Below are 23,154 nucleotides of genomic sequence, written 5' to 3'. Positions count from 1 at the left end.
TCTCTTCTAAAAAAGGACCTAAAGAGGAAGAAATGTGTATCAGCAGGAACAGCCAATTATAGGAATGTTACTGGAATCTCTTTCTGTTAATTTGTCATTCTCATTATGTGGAGGAACCTTGTGAGCTGATATGGTTTCACGTGCCATGTTGTCAGAAACCAATGGCGGATGAATACAACATTTGAAATGATAAAATATTGTACAATTTTTACCTCATTGATTAAAGTAAAATAATACCTTGGCATGAATCACACATTGGTAATGATAATAGTAGCCAACATGTAATGACTGCTAAGTCATGTCCATGTATATGCTATGTAGCAGGTACTATTATCCCATTTACAGAGGAGAGAATAGAGGTGGAGAGAGATTGAGTAACTTGCCCAAAGTCCTATTTTTTGTAAGTGGTAGAACAAGGATTCAAACCCAGGTAATCAAAATCTGCAATCCAGGTTCTTAATTGCTATACTATACTGTACGGTGAAAACCAATAGAAGCAAAGTAATTTTGAAAAAAATTTAAGTTAAAAAAACAAAATAAAAGCTAGGAAATCACTACTTTTTAAAGCTATACTTATTAAATCCTTTCATCACATATTTAATATACCTACTATGCATCAGGCACTTTGGCCACATTATTTGATTTAATCCTCTGAGAATTGGTTATGTCCATTTTACAAATGAAGACACTGTGATTCAAGAAAGTTGTACACAACCCACAGGAACTGCCATTGTAATCTGAATCCAAACCTGACAGGCTACAAATCCTCGAGCTCTTTTCATGCAGCTGCTTTACCTTTTCTTTCTTTAAATCAATTCTTTACTACTAAGAATGAACTCAAAAAGAAAAAAAAAAAACAACTTTGCAATAAAACTGACTATACGTTTAAAATTAGAAGAGGAAATGTTCTTCTTTTCTAACTTCAACTAGGCACAGAATAGCTCTGACTTCTTAAGTATCGATCTTAGAGATGGTAAGAGTCAAGTGATTTGTTGTAGCATGCGCCATATGCGGAGTAAAAACATCAGTAGTAGAACTAGTCGGCCTTTATTAAGATAGACAGCAGGAGTGTTCATATTCTCTTATATTCCTACGGCAGACGCTAATACAATTTTTAACTGAACACACACAGATGATTAATACTACCCATTTTTTCACTCTGTCTCTTTCCTTTAATTTTTTTTTTATATCCAGTATAAGCTTACTTTGGTGTATAAAAGAAAACTATTGTCAAATAAGACTCCTGCAACTGAAAAAGTAAAGGCAGGATGGACCTGGGCTTAAATATGTAGGCTTGACTCACACCCATTGGGATGGCTACTATCAAAAAAATAGAAAATAAGTGTTGGCGAGGATGTGAAGAAATTGGAACCCTGTGCACTGCTGGTAGAAACGTAAAATGGTACAGTTGCTGTGGAAAACAGTATGGCAGTTCCTCAAAAAATTAAAAATAGAGTTAGCATATGCTCCAGCAATCCCACTTCTGGGTAAATACCCAAAAGAATTGAAAGTAGGGACTTGAAGACATATTTGTGCATCCATGTTCACAGAAAGCATTATTCATAACAGACAAAAGATGGTGGCAACCCAAATGACCATCAATGGATGAAAGAATAAATGAAATGTGGCATAAACATACACTGGGATATTATTTAGCCTTCAAAAAGAGGAAAATTCTGACACATGCTACATGGATGAACCTTGAGGACATTATACTAAGTGAAATAAGCAAGTCACAAAAACAAATACTGGTGAGTGCGTGATTCCACTTATGTGAGGCACCTAAAGTGGTCAAGTTCATAAAGAAAGCACATGAGAAGTTGCCATGGGCTGGAGGAAGGTAGAAACAGGGAGTTACTGTTTAGTAAGTAGAGAGTTTCAGTTTTGGAAGATGAGAAGAGTTCTGGAGATTGGCTGTACGACAATGTAAACGTACTTAATATTGCTTAACTATACACTTAAAAATGGTTAGGATGATAAATTTTATGTTATGTGTATTTTGCCACAATTGAAAAAAACACAGCCTTCAAAGGTGGTAAGACCTGAATGTAAATCCTGACTTGCCTTGCCCATTTTCTCATTTTGTGATTCCAATTCAGTTATCTATTGAATTACTGATGCTCGGATTCCTTATCTGTGAAATGGGCATAATAATAGTGCCTTCCTCACAGGGCTATGAGGATAAGAATGAATGCATGTATGATATTTAGTACAATATCTGGCCCATAATAAGTACTCCATAAATGTTGATTTTGGGTCCACAGCAGCAGGCATGGGGAATATAGCCAATGGCAATTAGGAGTAATTATTTTTAGATTTGATAATGTATTGTGATTATGTTTTTAAAAGGAATCTTCATCTTTTAGAGATATTTACTGATTATTTCTAGATAAAATAAATGATAAATGGCATTTCCTTCAAGATAATCAGGGTGGGGGAACAGGGGTTGCATAAGAACACAGATGGCCTAAGATTGGCTATGAGCTGACAACTGCCAACGGTGTGGATAATAGGTATTATCTCTATTTTTGTATATGCTTGAAAATTTCCATCAATATATTTCCATAATACAGTTAAAACAAACAAACAAAAATCACTGATCCCAATCTTTGATGATGACTTTCAGATAATTTTTCTTACTATTGAATGGTCACGGATTTGGTACAGCTAACACTAGTGGTCCTGTCTAGCCATAGATTTTCTTCAGGTGGAATGACTCAACAGCACAGCAATTTTTCCAGGGAAACTGTTGTATAAAAAGATCATCACAATAAACAGGTTACTGCAAAATTAGGTTCATATGAGAGAAGGATAAAAATATCAATGCTCTTAACATCTTGAAACTGTGTTTATCTCAATTTTCTATTCCTCTGGTTCCTTTCACAAACCCCTTTCACCCATGCCCACCATCATTTTGAAAACACTCTTCTGAAGAATTATTAACACATAGAAGGGAGATAATCTCCATTATTCAAGGAGATACTCTAGTTTCTTAAGTTGGTACTGGGAAAATTTGGTACTATTACATTAAAATATTAAATTGCTTTTATAAATATCAAACACTCCTTCCCCACCTGAGAATCACTTTCCTAGAAGAGTGGGTCTCAAACTTCAGTGTGTACGAGTATCACCTGAAGAGCTTGTTAAAAACAAATTACTGGGTCCTACTCCCAGAGTTTCTGATTTAGAAGGCCTGGGGCAGGGCCCGAGAATTTGCATTTTTCACAAGTTCCCAGATAACGCTGATGCTGTGAGTCTGAGGACCACACTTTGGGAATTACTGCCCGAGAATATCTATGAAAACTCATGGGTTCCTGCTTTCCCCAACCCTTCCTCCATCCTAAGAACAAAGACCCCTGACACTGTCCCCAGAAAAATTCAAGATCTATGCTTTTCTTTGATTTGTATTTACCTCTTTGATCTCTAGGATACCTACGATTGAATAATTATTATATACTCTTTTTCTGAAATTAATCATACTTATTCAAAAACATTCCTTATTGGGTTGGAGGTGGCATATTGGCTTCCATCTTCCCTAAAAATAATCAGACTAATTTTGTCTGTCTTTTCCATTCTCTCCTTCTCTTCCTCCATTCCTCTAATCAAACTGAAAAGGGGAAAGTAATCACAAAAAGATGTTACTATTTGCCTTTTCCATTAGAATATAATTTCTTAGAGGACAGTAACCCTTTTACTTTATTATAGTTTTCCTTTCCCACCATATTATGGGCATTTACATATTATTATTTGAAAATAATAAGACCTGATTTATACTAATATTTATAAAATTCAAAGTCCTACCACAGGGTAGGCATCCTACCTATTTTTGTTAAATGAAATATTTCAGTCATAGAATCTCAGAGCTAGAAAGTTCCTTAAGGATCACCATTCACTAACATTTTACATGTGAGACAACTGAGGTTCAGGGAACCTAGTCATATACAAAAGGTTAACGAGTTTGTTACCCCAAGAGCCGGCATCCTGTAATCCAGATCTCCTGACTCCAAGCCTGCACTTCTTCCCTACTCTGTTCCCTCGCACCAGTTTCATCAAAAGAGGTCAACGGGGCTTAAAGTGAGACAAAATAAGTCCAAAGCACAGGACTAAATACTTAAAGAATAATCATAAAATTCTTAATTCAGGAAAGGCATTTACTATAGCAGAGAATTTGTTAACACAGTATTTTGCTTTAGATGCTTTGGGCTTTGTATTAATAGATTTCTTTACAAAGTGTGTGTGTAAGGGGGTTATCATTCTAGAAAAACTCAGGAAAAGCCTAGAAAATTCAGAAAGAGAAAATCTGATGGGACTGGTTCTCTGGCACTAAACACATTATCCTAACAGAGAAGCACCCCTCCCCCACCAAATACAACGTGTGCTGAGTAATCCTGGTTCAAACAACAACGAACAGAAGAAAATCATGAGTACCAAGGTAGTCTTCAGAGTCTGTTCTTTCTAGATGCAATTAGATGTAGGGAGAAAGGAGAATAACCACTTAGTAACTATTTACTTTGTGCCAGGAATAGTATTTGGTGGCTTACATGCGCTATTGAATGTATTCCTCTCATCAACACTATGAGGCAGATATGATTATTCTCATTTAACAGACTAAAGGTCGGAGGGGTAAGATGCCCAGGGTGAATTGGTGAGTCCAGATGCAAACCCACGACTCTCAGACCCAAGGGCATACACACCCACACCACGTGACGCTGATTTCTCCATTCAACAGTTTCAGCACCTTTATCAGCTATCAAAAAGCTCAAAATGCCTGAAACACGATTATAACCTCTACCACCTACTTTTAAATCCTACAAAAATGAAAGTTGTTCTCTTCCTGCTTAATTATTTTAGTTCATATGGTCAGCAAAAATATGTGTAATAGCAGGATAAATTCATTAAACAATGCCTTTTGACCCCAACGAATTGGGCGTATCTTTTAAAAATAACAAATGATAACGAAGAGTAAATGTTCATTAATTTATGGGAAGTCACAATGGTGATAAAAGACTTCCTTGTTTCTCTTAATGTAAACGTTCCAATCAATATTCCTAACCCTTGGCCTGATGCATGCTATAAGACTACTTCTAAAGACCCAGTGGACCAGCAGCCAACTGACCTTTTTCCTCACCTTACCAAGGACTTTTGGGCCATCCTGGCTCAGAGTCAGGTTGGTGGTTGAACTGACGACATCATTTTCTAGACTAGAAGAAGTGGGGGGAGAGTAGAGGAGGCTACTCCACAGAAGTTAAACGGGGCTTCCCTTTTAGAAAGTAACACCATAGTTAAAGAACTAACATAGAGGGATACTACTTTTCCTTATTTATATATTATTAATGACCATGTTTTAGAATAATACCCTTTTTAATAGGCACACAGGAAGGAATCAAACCAGGCAGGGTCTTTGAAATAATCATTTGCCCACTACTGCCACTTGTTGAGAAACCCTTTTCACTGTGGCAATCTAAAATCAACCTTGTAAAACACACTAATGTAGAAAATTCAATAATAAAAAAAGACAATTTCTTTAGAAAATTCCTAAAGTATTAGCCAACATATCAAAAGCCAAATCTCTAGCAGTTATTTATTTATTTATGGCATAGAGTCTGGGTCTGTCACCCAGGCTGGTGTGCAGTGGTGCAATTACAGCTCACCGTTACCTCAAACTCCTAGGCTCAAGCGATCCTCTCTCCTCAGCCTCCTGAATAGATGGAACTACAGATGCGCGCAACCACACCTGGATAATTTTTTAAAATTTTTGTCGAGGTGGGGGGGCTCACTATGTTGCCCAGCCTGGTCTTGGACTCCTGGCTTCAAGCGATCCTCCTGCTATGGCCTCACAAAGGGCTGTGATTACAGTTGTGGGCCACCACGCCCAGCCTCTAGCAATATCACTTAAATGCTAGATTACACTGTTCCTTCCTGGCTATCCATACTAATCCCTAAGTATGATTTAAAAACAAAATAACAAAAATTAATGCTTATGCTTATCAAGTTTTAGAGTTCTCTCCTGGTTGCACAGGCTGGCACACCTGGCAGGGTTTTGACAAAAGCTAGTCTGTATCATTCTATTTCGGGTAAGATGGCTATTCGTGTAGATCCTTCACATGCACTTGTCAAACACATGCAAGGTGTCACTACTATCGGATACAAGAGTCCAGCACCACAATCAACGAAAATGTAGATAATAGTACCCTCTCTTTGTTGCTATTCCCAAAGTCAAGCTATATTTCCTTTATTTTAATGAATATGCCCTTGCAATTTAATTTGAGGGAAGAGATAATGCATAAACTAAAACAATTTTGGAATTACATGGCCACATAAATATCAGTTATCTTTTTTCCATATGTTAAGTCATTGCTATATCCTTTCTTTTTTTTTTGAGCACTTAACAATTGTGTTGGAGAAAGGACATCAAATGATGCTTAGAAATGTGATACACATTTTCATTTCACACTCCATCAGCTTTTACAACTGTAGCTCAATGAAATGTAAGAGAGAGCTTGGCAAACAGCCATATTTACCAAGGTATAAAATAGGGGTCAGGTTACTTTTTTATAGAAAGAAAAAAAATGTTTAATTTTCACTCCACATGACTAAAGTAGATATCCAGCTAACACCCTACAAAAAGGCACCATAACCACATGTACGACATGGTTTAGTGCCTGTTCAACTGTAGGTTTTTACTATATTATAAACAGCTTTGTAAGGCAAGAAAACATTCCTTTCCTCATCCCTTTCCACTCAGGAGCACACTGGATCAGATCATCTTCGATGTTAAATCTTTCACCTGCAAATAATGGCTTTTACTCTCTGCTTCTAGCCTGGAAGAAGAAACAGCTTATTCCCTTTACAGGCAGAGAAGCAAAGCTACAGGCATCAGTAGAAACACATCTTTCTAATTCAGATTTCAATCTGTCAGAAAGGATTAAAGCCTCATGCATACATAAAAAGGGAACTATAAATGATAACAGAAACATGGTCTGGAATCACTGTGCTTCACAGCTGCCATTTTACTAGCAGGGTAGAGAGGAAAGCATCTTCTACTTACCTTTGTTAAACCTGAGACTTCTCCCTTTGCAAACGGTTTGCTGATGGATGGCGTGTATACTTTGGCGTCCGATACTGGCTGCCCTTTCATGAAATGTTTTCCTGATTCATAGATGTCCACTTCAACCATTTTCCCCATGAACGAGGAGTTCTTTGGCACTAAAACCTTGAAAAAAATTTTCCCAGAAGGCTTAATTTTTAAAAATAAACTTTATTTTCAGAACAGTTCTAATTTTATAGAATTATTGCAAAGATAATATCGACAGTTCTTATATACCCCACACACAGTTTCCCCTGTTATTAATACCCTTATATTATTATGGTGTATTTGTCACAATTAATGAAGCCAAACTGATATGTTACCATTAACTAAAGTCCATACTTTATTCAGATTTCCTTAGTTGTCCCTTAGTGTCATTTTTCTATTCTGGGATCCACCCAAAGTAGGCTCTATCTTCCAGATGCTCAAGGATATGGGGACCCTGTAGAAGGGAAGGCATTTCTGGGAGCAGCTCCTGGGCTGGGGACAGTTTCTTCCCCTGCAGGACGCCTGGTGTCCTGAGGCATGTGGAGAGCAGACCTGAAAAATCCTCCGACAATCAGCCAGGCCTTTGATATTCTGCTCCTGGCTGTCCCATGCACCGAAGAAAACTGAGACAATACTGATGAAAGCCTTATACTTTTAATAATTTCCAAGTTAGCTGTCAGAGTAATGGTTTGAGTAGACACTTCAAAAAGAGGCCTGCATGTTTGCATTTGTGTGTATGTGCACACATGCATGCGCTTGTTTCAGGGGAGGAGGAAGAACATTTAAAAGCAACCTTTTCAGTAACCCAAAACACTGGTGTTTGGAACTAAATGACTCCCCTAACTAATTCATTTATTTATGTATTTATTTAGTTTTGCTCTGTTAAAAAGAAAGCATGTCTGTCAGTCCTAGGAGCCTCCCTCCACACAGAACCAACTACTCTGACAGGTACTTTGGCTAGCTCACAGGAAACTGTCAGATGGTCTCTTTCCACCAGAGATTACTGATAAAAGTACTTGTTTACCTCGAGCAAATGTTCCTCCTCCTTTGGGACTTATAGGTAGTCTGTATGCATTATGTCTCGCTCACACTCTTATTTTAGCACTGTAGTGACTTGCCAATCTTTTAAAGTTAGGATCCAAAATAAATAGACCAATTCTAATCCAGCAATACTTTGATATCTAGATACAATCTTCACCTCTGGAACTCATCTTATTTAGAAAAAATAATTCCCATGAAATCTTTGATATGCTTAGTTGTAGAGACAGAAAAGTCAGATGAGAGCCAGAAGTTCCACAGCCAATTTCTCTGAGAGGCAAAATTGGATCTTGGTCTTTCTGAGTTTGATTTTTATGACCACTGAGTACACTGCTTCATCAAAGTATAGGAAAAAGGTCACCTGGGTGGTGAATTACTCACGGCAAGCAAACGAACTAAAAGAGCTTTAGTATTAGGATATGAAAGCCCTTTTAAATCAGTTTTTATAAAATAAGAAAATCTCTAGAGCAAACTATCCCTGGGAGATTTGGTACTATTCTGGGGGAAGATAACCCTCCTTGATCTGCTGCCTTGATCTGAATGAAGGGCTCAGTGTTTTTTTTCCTCCTCCAGTTTTAATAATTGGAAAAAGCCCAACTGCTTTAAATTGGAGGAAACAGCTAATGAGGCATGCCACTGCCTTTAAAATGAAGGGAAAAAAGTTCCCTGCTGAGGCAAAAACCCAGATGGCAAGAGAAAGGAGAGGGAAGAGGCAACCAAAATACCATCAAGCTCCTCCCCAGGGCTGAGCAGAAGGTTGGCCTGAATAGGGAAATGGCTCTTTGGAGTATGTTAATGAGACGAGAAATGGGGAAGAGACTCAGCCCAAACAGGGAGCGTTGGGATCTTCCCCATCTGAAATCTTTCCTGGGTACAGAACACAGCATGTTTAATCTGGCCTTTGAAAAGCTCCCCCCACGTTTCCTGGGGACCCATGGTGCAGTCTGAGATGATTCCACGTGGAAGATGAAAGCTGGGGGCCACCTCAGCCCCCACTTTCCTGTGTCCTAGTGCAGGCGGCCTGTGCCCCCTGCCCAGCCCAGCCCTTATCTGACTTGTCCTCTCTGGTCTTAAGAGCCCTCCCAAGCTCTAATTCCAGCCATGACCCATAGAAAAAAATCTTCACTTCGCATCTGATGAGAAAGGAACAAAAAAGTGGGATAACCCATTTGATTTTAAGAAAAGTTAATCCAGTCCAGAATGACCCAGGAAAATCCCTACATTCCTGTGAGAATCTCCCACCCAGGAGGGCATGCCCCACCCCCTCCTTGGCCCGTGCCAGGATCCATGCCTGTGAAGGAGACATCTGTTTTCCTTAGTCACTTTGGAATTGCTTTCCCACCTGGAGGAGTGCAATCCCACGTGCTGAAACAGAAGTCAGGTTCCCGTGGGGCAAGGCAGGCTAGTGCGGGTGGGCGGGGAAGGAAGGCTAGTCGGTGGGTAGCCCCTAGGGATGGCCTCCAAAACTCTCAAAGTGAAGCTGGTTCAATCCTCATGCTGGTCTGCACAGTTGTTCACACAGTTTGAGTTGAGTCCAAAGAATAGACTCTTTTTCCTCTACTCCCAGCATTTTTATCAAGGTAGAAGTTAAAAAAACAAATACTAAAATTAAAGAAAAATGAAAAACAACTAACCAACCAACCACCTAAAAAAAACTGTATGGGCGATGTGCTGGTGAGAGGAAATCCCTGCCCTCTCATGCTGATGTCGCCTACGTACGCAGCACCCTTCCTGTCGTCTGCACAGGACTTTCCCTTCTGCCTTGCCAGGCGGTGGGAATTTTGGCCATGCTAATTGCCTGGTTCCAAACTCCCAAAAGCCTAAGGCTGGTCCCGTCAAACATTAATGTGGACTCAAACACACTAAATACACTTACTCCTTTGTATAGAATGTACTACAACAGAGTAAGTCACAAAGATAAACCACTTGTTAGCCTGGCTGGCTTTATGCTATAAAATAGCCTGGTTGTGGCTAGATTCAACCTTCTCCCCTTTTCAATCCCCTTTGCTTAAACTTTCTGAACTCTCTCGTTTTGGAGAAAACTCAAGAAGACCAAAGTGCCTCTTACCTGCTCATAGAATCGATTGTGCGCAACATAAAACTTGGAATCAAAAGATTCTTCTGTTACTAACACTCGTTGCCTTTCACCAATCTGTGGAGAGAAGGAGAAGAAGAAAAGGAAAGATAAGACTAACACCTGAGAATCCAAAAACACAGGTCTGTCCACATAGGTCTGCACCCTGCAGTGTTCTCTGGAATTTAAAGTAGACTTTAGATTGTTAGTTATTGAACAGCTAACACTGTTCAAATCACTGACTCAAATTTCTTGGAAGACATTAATTATAGGGCAATATAAAATTCACATAGTATAAACTCTTATTTTCTTACATAACTATGAAACAGAACTTGATCTTATTTCCTCCTTAAACATAAGCAAGATAATTAAAGCGTCTATGACATACAAAAATCTTCTAAATATCATTTCGTTTCTTGAAACAAAGTTGCAAAACAAGCCAGAACAAGCTGCTTCTAATCCAAATTCATGAAAATATTTTGGCAATATGAAAGAAGAGTAATAAACGTTAATTTGAGTTAAGAGAGATATACCACTAAAGAAAATACCTCCAAAAACCAGTCATTAGGCCCCTGCACCTCAACATTTCATATGTGGCATACAATTCTGAAATTACTACTTCATACAATTATTTATTTATTATATACATTTTCTCTATCACAACAAACTATCTCTTTGGTGTAGCCATGACCCTGTGTTCATTTATTTTTTTAAAGAGAAAGACAGCAAAACTATAGACTGTTAATTTTCTACAGAATTGATCAACATTTATGATCTAAGTACCCATTTTTAAAGCTCTGACTCAGGCGGGGCAAAGGCAATATACGTAATGTAAACATTTATACCCCCATAATATGCTGAAATAAAAAAAATTTTAAAAAATAAATTAATTTAAAAAAAGAATTTAATCAGCCAAAACAATGGTTAAAGAAATGTGACTATTCTAAAACCATTCTACCATTTCCAAGTTTATTCTACTGTGAAATGCAGCATTTAAAGTATCAATTACTTTTTTTTTTACAAGGTTGTCAAAATGTCTGATGTAGCAAACCAAATGTATTGAATGATTGTGCCCAGAATTATCTTTGCCATTGCTACTTAATAAATACAACCCCCGAAATTAAAGCACATTGGCAAGATGATTTTTAAAAAATTCCTATTCTCATTTGTAGGGACTTGTCACCATGTTCAGGCAGTTACCATGTAGGAAACATAAACACAGCTGCGCTAAATAGACCACCTAACAATTAAAAAAAAAAAAATCAAACTCCCCTCTCCATCATACAATGCCAATACCTAAATACACCATAATTTACTATCTAGTTTGCTATCTCATTCAAAATGTAGCTCCCTTAGCAAAAGGTTGTAAGGTCTCTGAGATGATACTTATCAAAGACTTATTTCACTCCCTGAAAAATAATGAAAGTTCTGGCAACATTAATCTCTGTAAAAAACTCAAGCGACAAAAAGAAAATTCCCTAACTTCTAGCTTCGATGGCTCTGTTTATCAAAAAAGATTGGTGAATATTGGGTTTCACTGAAGTATATTCTTTGGGAAGAAAACTTAGGATGTTTGCACACATTTCACAGTGTGAGTTGCTTGTAACTTAGGATAAGTATCTCTCAATGGTTCTTAAGGGAATTTGCAATTACACTTCATCTAACATTAAGTTTACGGGAAATTAATCTAACAATAATATGAAATTGTAGAGCCACTGAAAATGTATGCTGCTTCTTTCCTTTTATTAGAGTCAATGTGGACAGTTCTGGTCATCATTTCTGGGCTGTTCTATTTCATCTGGAGATGATAACGATGACACTAATATACACACGGAGTTAGAAAGACTCCCTGTTTTTACAGTAGAGAGCTGGGCTTTTGATCAACCATCAGAGAACATTTGTAGGTGAGTATTTAACTATTATTTGCCAAAGGGACTTGGAAGAACTGCTATGTGCAGTAACTTATGGTGGCAAACACCTTTCCAGTCACCCTATTTGTGCCCTTACCTGGGGACCTTGTCTCACTGGTGAGGTCTTTAAAAATCCCCAGATCACACTGAGCAAAAGTGAGCATAAGTGGGACTTAGGGAAGGCTTCTTAAGGGAAAAAAAGAAAAAAGAAGAAAAGAAAAGAACAGAAAAAAAAATGAGAAGGTTAGGGCTTTGATCAATCCCATCCATACATATGAAAATAATAAAAGCTCTCCTCAATATTTTTTTATGAATGAAGTCACATTGAAGTGACTATCAAATACAATCTTTAAGAGAATCTACTATTTCAAATAATCTTAAAATCAACAATGAAGTTATGGAAGGGGCAGTTCGGATGAACCTCTAGAAGAGGCAGCCTTGCCTTGGTGACAATAAAGGAAGGCTAAGTGAATGTTTATAAGTCTCAAGTTTCTTTTTTAAATGAACCATCTCCCCTGTGCTTTCCATCTCTTGTCTCTTCAATCCCACACAGAAACCCTGTGTGGTCAAAGACCCTCATATCACAAGATTTAGGGTAATGATCCTGACTTGTCATATCCTGAGTTCCTCCATCAGAGCAAGGAAGAAAAAGGCAGGGCATGTGGAGAAAAGGGGCAAGGCTACAGATATCCTTAGGCCACCAGGACCACACCACCCAGTTACCTGTTATGCTAATGGCAGAGACAACTCACTAGACGCGATCAGAGTTTGTCTTACAGAGAATGATGGAGAGTGCATTGTGTTTCAGGCAATATTATACTACACAAATGCTTGTCTGACATTCTGCTTGAGAAGCAGACATCTGTGGCTAACTAATCACCACTGACAGAAACTTGCCCAACAGCTGGAACCTCCAACAGGAATGCAAGGTTATATCACTTTGAAAAATAAACAGACAACATCCTGCAAAGTAAGGAAGAGATTAAAAATCATGGTTTTCATAAAATTTGTGACTGGTAGCATGCTACAGTTTGTCCCCTCCAAAACTCATGTTGAAATTTAATCACCAAGGTAATGGTGTTGAGAGGTGATGTTTTTAAGAGGTGATTAAGTTGTTAAGATAGATTAATGTCTTTCTCAAGTGACTGGGTTAGTTCTTGCAGGAATGGATTGGTTCCCATGAGAATGGATTGTTATAAATCCATGCTGCCTCTCCTGTTTGGTCTCTTTGCATGCCCTTCTACTTTCTGCTATGACTGAAGTCCTCACCAGATGGGCTGCTTGACTTTGGACTTCCCAGCCTCCAGGATTATGAGGCAAATAAACTTCTTTTCTTTATAAATTACCTAGTATCAGGCATGCTGTTACAGCAACAGAAAATGGACTAAGACACAGAACAATACAGCTATTCAGCAGAGATAATTAAGATGCAAGTGGAATAAGTCCAAAGAATGGTCTAGAGGGTAGCTTCAAGAGAACTGTGATCTTCAAGGACAGGAAAAAAGGGGAAGGTGATTTGGATGGAGAAGGAAGGGTCAGAAACAGAGGCACATAGCTCTAGCAGGGAGAAGAGTCTGAAGAGGGTTCTTCAAAAACATCAAATGTCACATATTTGGATTGGTGACGGGCAGGGGGACACAGGGTCTGTCCCTGTAGATTATTTTTACCCAAAACTAAGTCATCGCTCATGGAAAATCTGTAGGTTAGGGATTGGTATGCCCACAGGTTTTATGGGAATCAGATGAAGGAAATTATGTACTCTAAATCGAGGGTGTCTTATTTTTTTTTTATTTACAGTAAATGTATGCTCAGAGGCCTCTGTACGTTACAGCTTTCTTGCTGCACTTAAACTAACAACTTGATCTTTAATACAGTACCAAGAAACATTGACAAAGTCTCTCAAAAGGCCAGCTAGTGACTTGAAGTTTCCTTAAAGAAGTCTGTCAAAATTTCAACAAAGCCCTTTTTAATAATCCTAAAATGTCCCTTTTCCTTCCGATTTGATTTATAAGCATGAATTTATAGTTGGTTAAATAAAATGCTTATTTAATTTCTGTAACATTTTAGAGCTTAAGAGCTTCAGTAGGGAATACAACCCCCTGCTAGCTAAAGCATTTCTAAGGGAAACTCAGTTTCCATTTACAAAGCTTTGACCTTCAGGACATTTGTTGGGAAAGTAACTTGATTCTAGCTATCTGAAGTAAAGAACAATTCTTACTTTCAAAGCTTGTTCCTTTACTTAATTCAGCTCTGTGGATTTGTTGGTTCTGGTACTTGCTTTAACAAGCTAGGCATACTTTATAATTTATTCATCCAAATGACATCCTCCAAATGTAAGTAGAGAAAGTAATTTTAACCTTATTTTAAAAGACATTTTATGAAGAATGAATTATAAAAATAGCCTTGTAAAACCATCCCTCACTTTTATAGACTGGGTCATTGAAGTGAAGGAAGGTGTGGGAAAAGTCCCTGCAAGACCCTGCATTACTAGTGGTCTTGTAGAGTTGTTGGGAAATACCGCCCCCGGGCTGTGAAAAAATGAGTGTGGTACAATTTTCTAGGCCTTGTTGAAAAGATATGAGAAAAGCTCTTTTTTTTTTTTTTTTGTTTCAACCACAAAGGCAGAAAATAAAGGCAGTATTCCCTTAGGCCTAGCCAGACAAAGAATGTAAGAATGTGGAGGGGGGCTTAGCAATCTCTCTGATTTCATAGGGAGGGAACTAAGGTCCCGCAGGATGGGTGATTTGCTCAGTGGCAGTGGCAGAGAGAAGAAAAGGAAGTCTTTGAATTCTTCCCACTACTTGATGCCTCCTATTTAATTGCTAGCTGTAGAAAACTTACAACATCATGGATCTAATTCTGCAGTGTCTGACTTTTCCTTGAGTAGAGAAACATCTGTGACAGACAAATAATGTTTTTTTAAATTCAATTTTTGGGTCGATTTTTTTCAGTGTGTTACATAATCAGCTAGCTATGTCATTTGTGTCACATCTATGCTTAAATTTCCCAAGTGCTTGAAGTTGTGAAAAACATCAGTTCTAACCATATGGCCAGAGAATGCAGCTAAAACACACACTTGCATTTAAAAAGCAGTGGTTTCCAACAGAATTTTGTTGCTGAATGAATGCTCATCAAGTACACTTTATTTCGTCATTTGTCCCGAAACAAACAGTGTTCTACAAGGCTATATAAGGACTTACAGAGAGAAACTGAGAAGAATTGTTTGAAGAAAGGCAGACATTACCCAAATTAAACAAAGACATTAGGGCATGCGGGCTAACACCTTTAACTCAGTAAGAAATGTTACTTGCATAAGTACTCTTGCAAGCAAAAGGTTTCTCTTATACTCATATACTGCTTTAAACTTTATATAAACTTTCTATAAAGTTTATTTTTCTCTTTACTGCTTTTTTTTCCTTTTCACTTTTGCTTTACTTAAACAGAAAACTCAAGATGTGGCTTTGGAAAATAATGTCAACCAAAGTTCTATTCTGAAGTGTTGGGTTATAAAAAAATTTCAATATTTCAATATAACTATTTAGAGTATCAAAAAATTCACAAAGCCTATATATATATATATATATATATAGTATATGATGATCTATGTAAGATAAACATTTCTTGAAAACAGTTATAAGGTGGTAAAGAAATTATTTTGCTTCCCCTGAAAAGTTTCTTACAATTACTTTTTCTGGCCATTCTTTGCCTTAGGAAAACAATGGAGATCAAAACACACATATCAAAAGTTCTTATAATCATTTATGTCATTGTCCTAATAAACTTGAATTGTATCTCTGTTTATGCTACAAAACATTCTGACGTGCTCCTTCTACAACTAAGTTTTTTTTTTTCTTTATTGTAGATAATAAAATACAATTTTTCTACCTGACTGGTTTCTGAATGCGTGACTCTGGGAAATGTCAAATGTCTTTCTTTAGCTCCAGTCAAATTAGTTTTTTTTTTCCCCTAAGCTGCCTGGAACATGTTAAACACAAGGCTGTGACCTTAAACTCTGAAATAATATTTCTAGTGTCTGTGCAAAAGCTTGCCCTCACATACACCTTTAGACTAATTACTGCAGTGTAATGTTGCCAGTGAACCGCTGTAATTACACTTGGAGAAAAGTATGGTCTTGTTCTTTCCTAGCTAATGAAAATGATAACCTTTCCATTTTGATTCATCATTCACAACAGGCAGAGCATGAGATGCTGGGTCTCCAGAGTATACCGTAATTTTCCTGACTGTTTATGCACACTTCTATTTTCTGGCCCTGCAGAAGCTGGAATTAAAGAACCAGGCATACTTATGCTAAAAACAGTCAACAGTAATAATAGCAATAACATTGAAATTTAATATCATCCTTATTCCACAATGTCATTCTATAATGAAATAGGGCCATGACACAGTAATGTGTGTCAAAAATGATGATAGCATAGAAAACAAGTGATGAGCCTCTAAGTCCATTGAATTCAAAATGTTAGCCATCAGTTTATTGGTCTACTTAAGGATTATTGAAAGATGTTGGACAGTTTATTCTCAAAGGGGCTAGACTGGTATCTGACACTTAAACAATAACAGAAAATGCATTGTGTTATATTTTTTAAAAACGTTACCCTCTACGTGAAAAAAAATTCTTTACCTACACTTATTAATAGAAATAAAGGTGTTTGGAAGGGAAAAAAATGTTCCTTTGAAGCAGAATATCCATACTTTTAAATATATGTTCACATATATTAATTGCCATGAGCATCTTAGTGGCCCTAATATTCCTTCCTTGTAATTCAGAAACAACCTAAACACAAAGGAAAACCTCAAAACAGTTTGGCTTTTTGAAAGTCCTTCCTCCCAAAGCAATGGTGCAAGATACAAAGATGAGACCCAAGGCAGTTCTACTAAATCAAATCCAGCTATGAAGTTTCTTCTCACAAGAACTCTCCTGTGGTTTTTTCTTCAATTGCTGGATGGTTTTCTTCTAGCCATGTGCCCACCCCAGTAAGAGAGAGACAAGTCAAGGTAGTCTCTTTCCAGCTGGAGGCAAAATCTCATGTTATTTTCATCTGCTGATTGTAGCCTGTAGTAACATTAGATAACAAATGCCTACTGGATCCCTTTCTAGCAGCAGGGATCTATACCTAGTGCTGACTGAACCTCCAATTCAAAAGACAGCCAAGGCTGGGCTCAGTGGCTCAGGCCTGTAATTCTAGTACTCTGGGAGGCTGAAGCAAGAGGATTGCTTGAGTTCAGGAGTTTGAGATCAGCCTGAGCAAGAGTGAGACATCATCTCTACTAAGAATAGAAAAAATTAGCTGGGTGTGGTGGTGCATACCTGTAGTCTCAGCTACTCGGGAGGCTGAGGCAGGAAGATAGCCTGAGCCCAGGAGTATGAGGTTGCAGTGAACTATGATGACACCATTGCACGCCACCCAGGGCAACAGAGCAAGACTCTTACGCACGCGCGCGCGCACACACACACACACAAAAGCCAAGTTTTAACTACCTGCCTAGACATTCTTGGGATTCTAGAACATTCTAAGTTACTACCTACAGTGCTTTTGTGAATTTTTTTTTAAATTATGATAAAACACATAACATGAGACCTATCTTCTTGACAAACCCAAACAAGTTGACCTTTCTTATCATAGACCCAGCACAAATATGTTACGTCTATTTTTCCCTACATTGGGCAAACTCCACAATGGTCAGGCAGTATGGGAAAATGCTCAACATTTAAAACTATGTAAAGTCCTATGGTCATTTTACCAGTAATATCTATCCATGAGATCTTATTAATGGGACCACTAAGAGGGATATGTGTGTAGAATTCTTTCTTACTAAAAGCTCAATCCCAGAAGTTGAACATAATCTCCAGTCACTTAAACCCTCCTGATCTTTTCCCATTGGTCTCTATCAGTCATTACTTGGCAACTTTGGGCAAATCTTTTTCTTTTTTTTTTTAATTTTTTTTTTAATTTCAGCATATTACAGGGGTACAAATGTTTAGGTTACGTATATTGCCCTTGCTCCACCTGAGTCAGAGCTTCAAGCCTGTCCATCCCCCAGACGGTGCACACCCCACCCATTAGGTGTGTATATACCCAGGGGCCAATCTTTTTTGATGAACAGATTCTCCTAAAGGGATATACTCATAAAAGGAGGTTGTATACCTTACATATACATAATTCTATCTGTCAATTATACCCCAAAAAAGATTTTAAGAAAAGAAACCACAAAATACTTGAATATGAATTATTAGTCACATAATCTGTTGATGAAACATTTTTAACATAATGTCGTGTTGTCATAAATGAGAAGCTTTTAAATACTGATTTTTAAAAATTAATTTATATCAAGAATTGCTATAAACAAAGTTAAAAAGCAAACCAAAAATCTGTAGCACTTATGACATATGTATGACATGTATGATATATATTAAACAATACACATAAATAACTTTTATGAAATAGTAAGAAAACAATAAATGTCCCCAATAGAAAAATGAACTGCTGAAAAGGCAATTCAAAACAAAAAAAATTCTAAAGTATCCACATACAGTACATATATGCAAGAAGTTCTACCTCACTCTCAAAGAAACAAGCACTAAATAAGGAAATATATTTTTTTCTACAAAAATGGGCAAAAATATGTAAGAATACCATGCTGTGTTTCTGAAAACGGTTTCTTCACACCCTCCCCCCACCAAAAAAAGGACACAAAAGTGACCAGAAACCACACTTATTAATAGGTCAGCTTTTTGGAAGGTGCTTACAAAAGATTTGTTTCACTGATGACACAATAAATAAGCCAAATTTAAAAAAACAGTGAAAGCTGCATCTGAGAGATTGAGTGTGTGTGTACTCCAGTAACCGGCAGTAGCCACTTGTCAACTCCCTCATACCTTCTGGGCTCCAGGTCCTCCTTCCAAAAGCAGGGAGTGAAGACTGCTGAGTGCCAGGCCCCTCAGTGGGCTACACTCCCAGACACATTATCAACAGCAGAGGACTCAGAAGAACTCAAAGACTCAGACATCTGGAGGAAAAAAAGTGTGGGTGTGGTATACAGGACACTTCCCAATTTTCTTGTGGAGTAAGAAAGCTCCTTTTCAAATACTAAATTAGGAGAGAGGATGGATAAGCTCTAGCCTACCCAGGCTGTAAATGTGAATTTACAAAATCATGAATTCAGAGCTGGAGTGCATGGAAGGGAGGAATTAACAGATCATTTAGTCCAAAGTCTTCATTTTGCAGATGAGAAAACTAAGCCCCTGAGAGATTAAGTGACTTGGTCAAGGTCATATAGCTCATAATGTTTGATCCACAATATTAAAAATGGATTTTATGCTGACAGTTGTTTTGGGGAAGTGGTAAATTCCTCAACTACTCTAAAACTGCACCACCCCGTACAGTAGCCACTAGCCACACATACCTACTGTGCGCTCAAAATGTGGCAAATCCAAACAGAGATGTGTTATAAAATGCACACTGGTATAAAGTGCACACTGGATTTCAAAAATTTAACAAGAAGAATGTAAGATATCTCATTATTCTGTATATTGATTACACACTGAATTGATAATACATTTGATGTATTGGGTTAAATAAAATGTATTATTAAAACTAATTTTGCCTGTTTCTTTTTACTTTTTTAATGTGGCTACCAGAAAATTTAAAATAACATCTGTGGTTCATACTATATTTCTATTGGACAGGGCTGTTCTAAAACATTATGATGCTGTTTTTAAGGATTTAACAGAAATACCCCCCATTTCACTATTTTAGAAAGGATCATATTGGTCATTTAAAAAAATCTTTTTTTAATTCACTACAACACTTAATTGCGGTACTCATATAAAGAATGTATACATATCCTGTAAAGGCAGAAATTCTGAATAGCTAAATTGCTCTTTTTGACTATTCAATATTCTTGCTTCCATTTTCCTGGTTGACCACAGCCTCCCTAAAACCTTAAACCATGATCAATTTGCTCATTGTTTTTAGGGAAATTCAGGCAACCAAGGAGATGCCATCTAAATTTTCCAATCTGTCATTTTCCATTTTGTGTGGCTGCAAAAGCAACCACATAAAACACAATGGCATTTGCACTGAAAAGGCAGAAATTGATCATTCTCAAATTCGTTTTTTTAAAAAAGCCAGAAATGAATGTCCAAAATACGTACCGCCTTTGGTAAGATACATCTTTCATTACACCCCCCATTACCAAAAAACTCAGCATAGATGTGAGCAATAAATAACACGTGCAGTACACCCCACCATCTTTCAACCATTTGCCAGTTGGGATTGAGGCTGAGGAAGCAGAAAGGATTAAGCAGAAATCAAAGACAGCCAAGCTCTAATGGTGTCTAATTAACATAACAAAAGACACTGCCACAATCTTTCAGCAGTAGGCCATACATCTCATTAAAGAAGACTGAATAACAATTATTCTCCTCTCTTCCCCCGCTCCCCACCCAATACTTCTTGGCTTAGCTCCTGGAGACCCTGAGAGCTCAGCTCCAGTTTCTGCTTTATTGGGCAAGCATTCAGGCTGCAGGGAAAGAGCCCACTTGTATTACTTGTATTATGATGCACCTGCATCTCAATGCTTTATTCCGATTTCCTCTCCTGCTGCGAAAATGTAGCTTCTTCAAGCACACACAAGTCCTGCTATGTAGTTTATAGGAATAGAATATTGAGAAATGTCAATGATGACCCAAAAAACGAATGCTAGTCCCCCATAAAATGTCTAAAATGTCTTTATTTAAAGAAAACTGATCTATATTTATTTTTCTTAAACCTATTCTGTTTTTCCCCTTTAATATCACTTCATTGTCGCAGACTTAATGAAGCTAAATTGAAATTCTACAAAATTTTATTGCAGCCAGTAATTAGCTGTGTGTACATGCATACACACAAACACACAGATACATGCGCACATCATGCAATTTTAATGGGTAGTAGTTTGGAGTATTCCTCTCTATTTCCTCTTGGTGATAGACAAGTGAGAAAATATATGAAATTCAACACAAGCACATCAAGGCGGCAGGTGAGCACATGGGAGTTTCTGTGTACATTTAAACCAAGAATGAAAAAAAAAAAATTCTTCCAGGGTGATTACTAAGAAAGATGAAAGCTTCAAGTAATACTATGTACTTTTCATATCAATCTACTTTGAGTGGGGAGGGGAGAGAAAAGGACACAGTTATTTAGTCCAAACAATTTCCAATTCTGAGCTACATTTTTTGATCTCTAATACCTTTCGAAAGGGAATTTAGTATGAGGGCTGCTTTGATTTGTTTTTTAAATGGCTTCTCCTGCCAAACACAATATTACATCGTCTACTTAAACCTGAACATTGCCATGTCTGCAAGTTGTTCTAGGAAAAGCTGTTTATCACAGATGTAGATAGGAACCACTGCAATAGTTCCCGAGACTAAATAGCAGGAACTGAGCCAACTCACAAGAGTAGCTGGGAAAACCTACTGAACCTATTTAGTATGTCTGGATTTTCCAAACTGCTAGAAAATTACTGGAGTGCAAGAACTGAGAGACCTTGAGAATATTCAAATCATTAAAATCATAGACTGGAGACCTAAGGTGAGACATTTTAATGCTATACTACTCTGCACATGGCAGTATACAGTTCAAATAAACCTTGGAACATCACTTAAATCCTAAAGGACCCTTTTCTTTATGTCAGCATTCAAGAGCCAGTTTGCACCTTCCATCCCCAACTTTCCATTCCCCCAGGTGAAGTGGATATTTTTATCCTTTCTCCCACTGATTTTCTTCTATTTAATAAATCACATAGCTTTATATACATATACACAGATACATATATACACACACATGCATGGACGTATTTTTTACTTCTTGCCTATTTCTACTTTAAAGTTTTGTCAAAAAGTAGTACGCGAATGTAACACATTATTATGAATTCTATATTGCTTTATATTTTAAAGTTCATTTGCAATAATTTTGTGTTTTGATCCCCAGGCAGTGAATAGATCTCTCATAACAACCATGTGGGAAGGCTAGTATGATCTCTTTCCCTTTTAAGACAGAGCTGCAGCCAGTGGGGTAAGAGCTTGAAGAGTACTAACTAGGGAGTCAGAAGGCCTCTAGTTCCGCCTCTGCCACCAACTGGCTGTTTGATGCCAAGCAGATCATTTCACTTTTGAGCCTTCATCTGAAAAAAAACGTTGTGGGGTGGTGTGTGTGTGTGTGTGTGTGTGTGTGTGTGTGTGTGTGTGTGTGTGTGTGTGTGTGTGTGTGTGTGTGTGTGTGTGTGTGTGTGTGTGTGTGTGTGTAATCAACGTCTGGCTCACGTAGTCTGTGTTTCTAAATTAACAGAGCCGGCCTTGGCTGCAGAGAAGGTGGCAGCGGTGGCCACCGCGCCCTCCTGTGCACATGGCTAGGGGCTGGCCCTTGCCTGCCAGCTTGGCATGAGTCTCACTACCACTGTCGCTTCCTTTCACTCCAGTGCTGCCCCACCCACCGCCTGGGATCAACAATGTTTGCCAAAGGATGAATGAAAGAATGAACAGTTTGGAGATTCACTTCATTTTCTGAAAGAAATCATTAAAATAATTATGTGGCTGGAGAGCCTTGCGTTGTCTCAGATTAATAACCTGGTTTTTGAGCGTCAGTGGCAGGAGTAACACTACAGAGGAAGTCCAACAGCAGGTGCTGGAAAAGTTAGATTATTACTGGTAATATAGCCCACAGCACTCCTGCTGCCTCCAGGAGAGTCTACATTTAACTAAATTCCAACTTTTCACGCATCTTCCACTTACTATAAGAAGATAGCTCAGTGTGCTGAAACATACTCATGACTTCAACATTACTGGTGGATACCTTTATTCAAGTAGTCACAAGGAAATTTTAATTTTAATTAGAAAACTGGCTTAGGCCTCTGTTCAATTGCTGCTTCATAATAGGAGTAACTTTTAGAAAGCACCAATGTTAGAGTCCAGGTTGTTGCTAAACACGCTAACCAAGCACAAGGCTGCAGGAGGAGTTAGGATCCCGGAAAAGAGGAGTACAGGTTAGTATTCCCGGTGG

General features: G+C 37.9%; 1 protein-coding gene across 3 annotated transcripts in view; it reads right to left on the bottom strand.

Annotated features, from left to right (window-relative positions):
• The window catches only part of CDKAL1 (CDK5 regulatory subunit associated protein 1 like 1), a 584,442-nt gene that overhangs the window by 21,947 nt on the left and 539,341 nt on the right, over window positions 1-23,154 (bottom strand). For all 3 annotated transcript variants that reach the window (XM_045551876.1, XM_045551874.1, XM_045551875.1), the window contains 2 exons: window positions 10,182-10,265; window positions 7,049-7,213 (listed from right to left, as the gene is read on the bottom strand). In XM_045551876.1, coding sequence (XP_045407832.1) covers window positions 7,049-7,213; window positions 10,182-10,265 — 249 coding nt within the window. The remainder of the gene's footprint in view (window positions 1-7,048; window positions 7,214-10,181; window positions 10,266-23,154) is intronic.

Source organism: Lemur catta, chromosome 5 (assembly GCF_020740605.2).
Source record: "Lemur catta isolate mLemCat1 chromosome 5, mLemCat1.pri, whole genome shotgun sequence".
Taxonomy (NCBI): domain Eukaryota; kingdom Metazoa; phylum Chordata; class Mammalia; order Primates; family Lemuridae; genus Lemur; species Lemur catta.
This window is presented reverse-complemented; position numbering and strand designations above follow the sequence as displayed.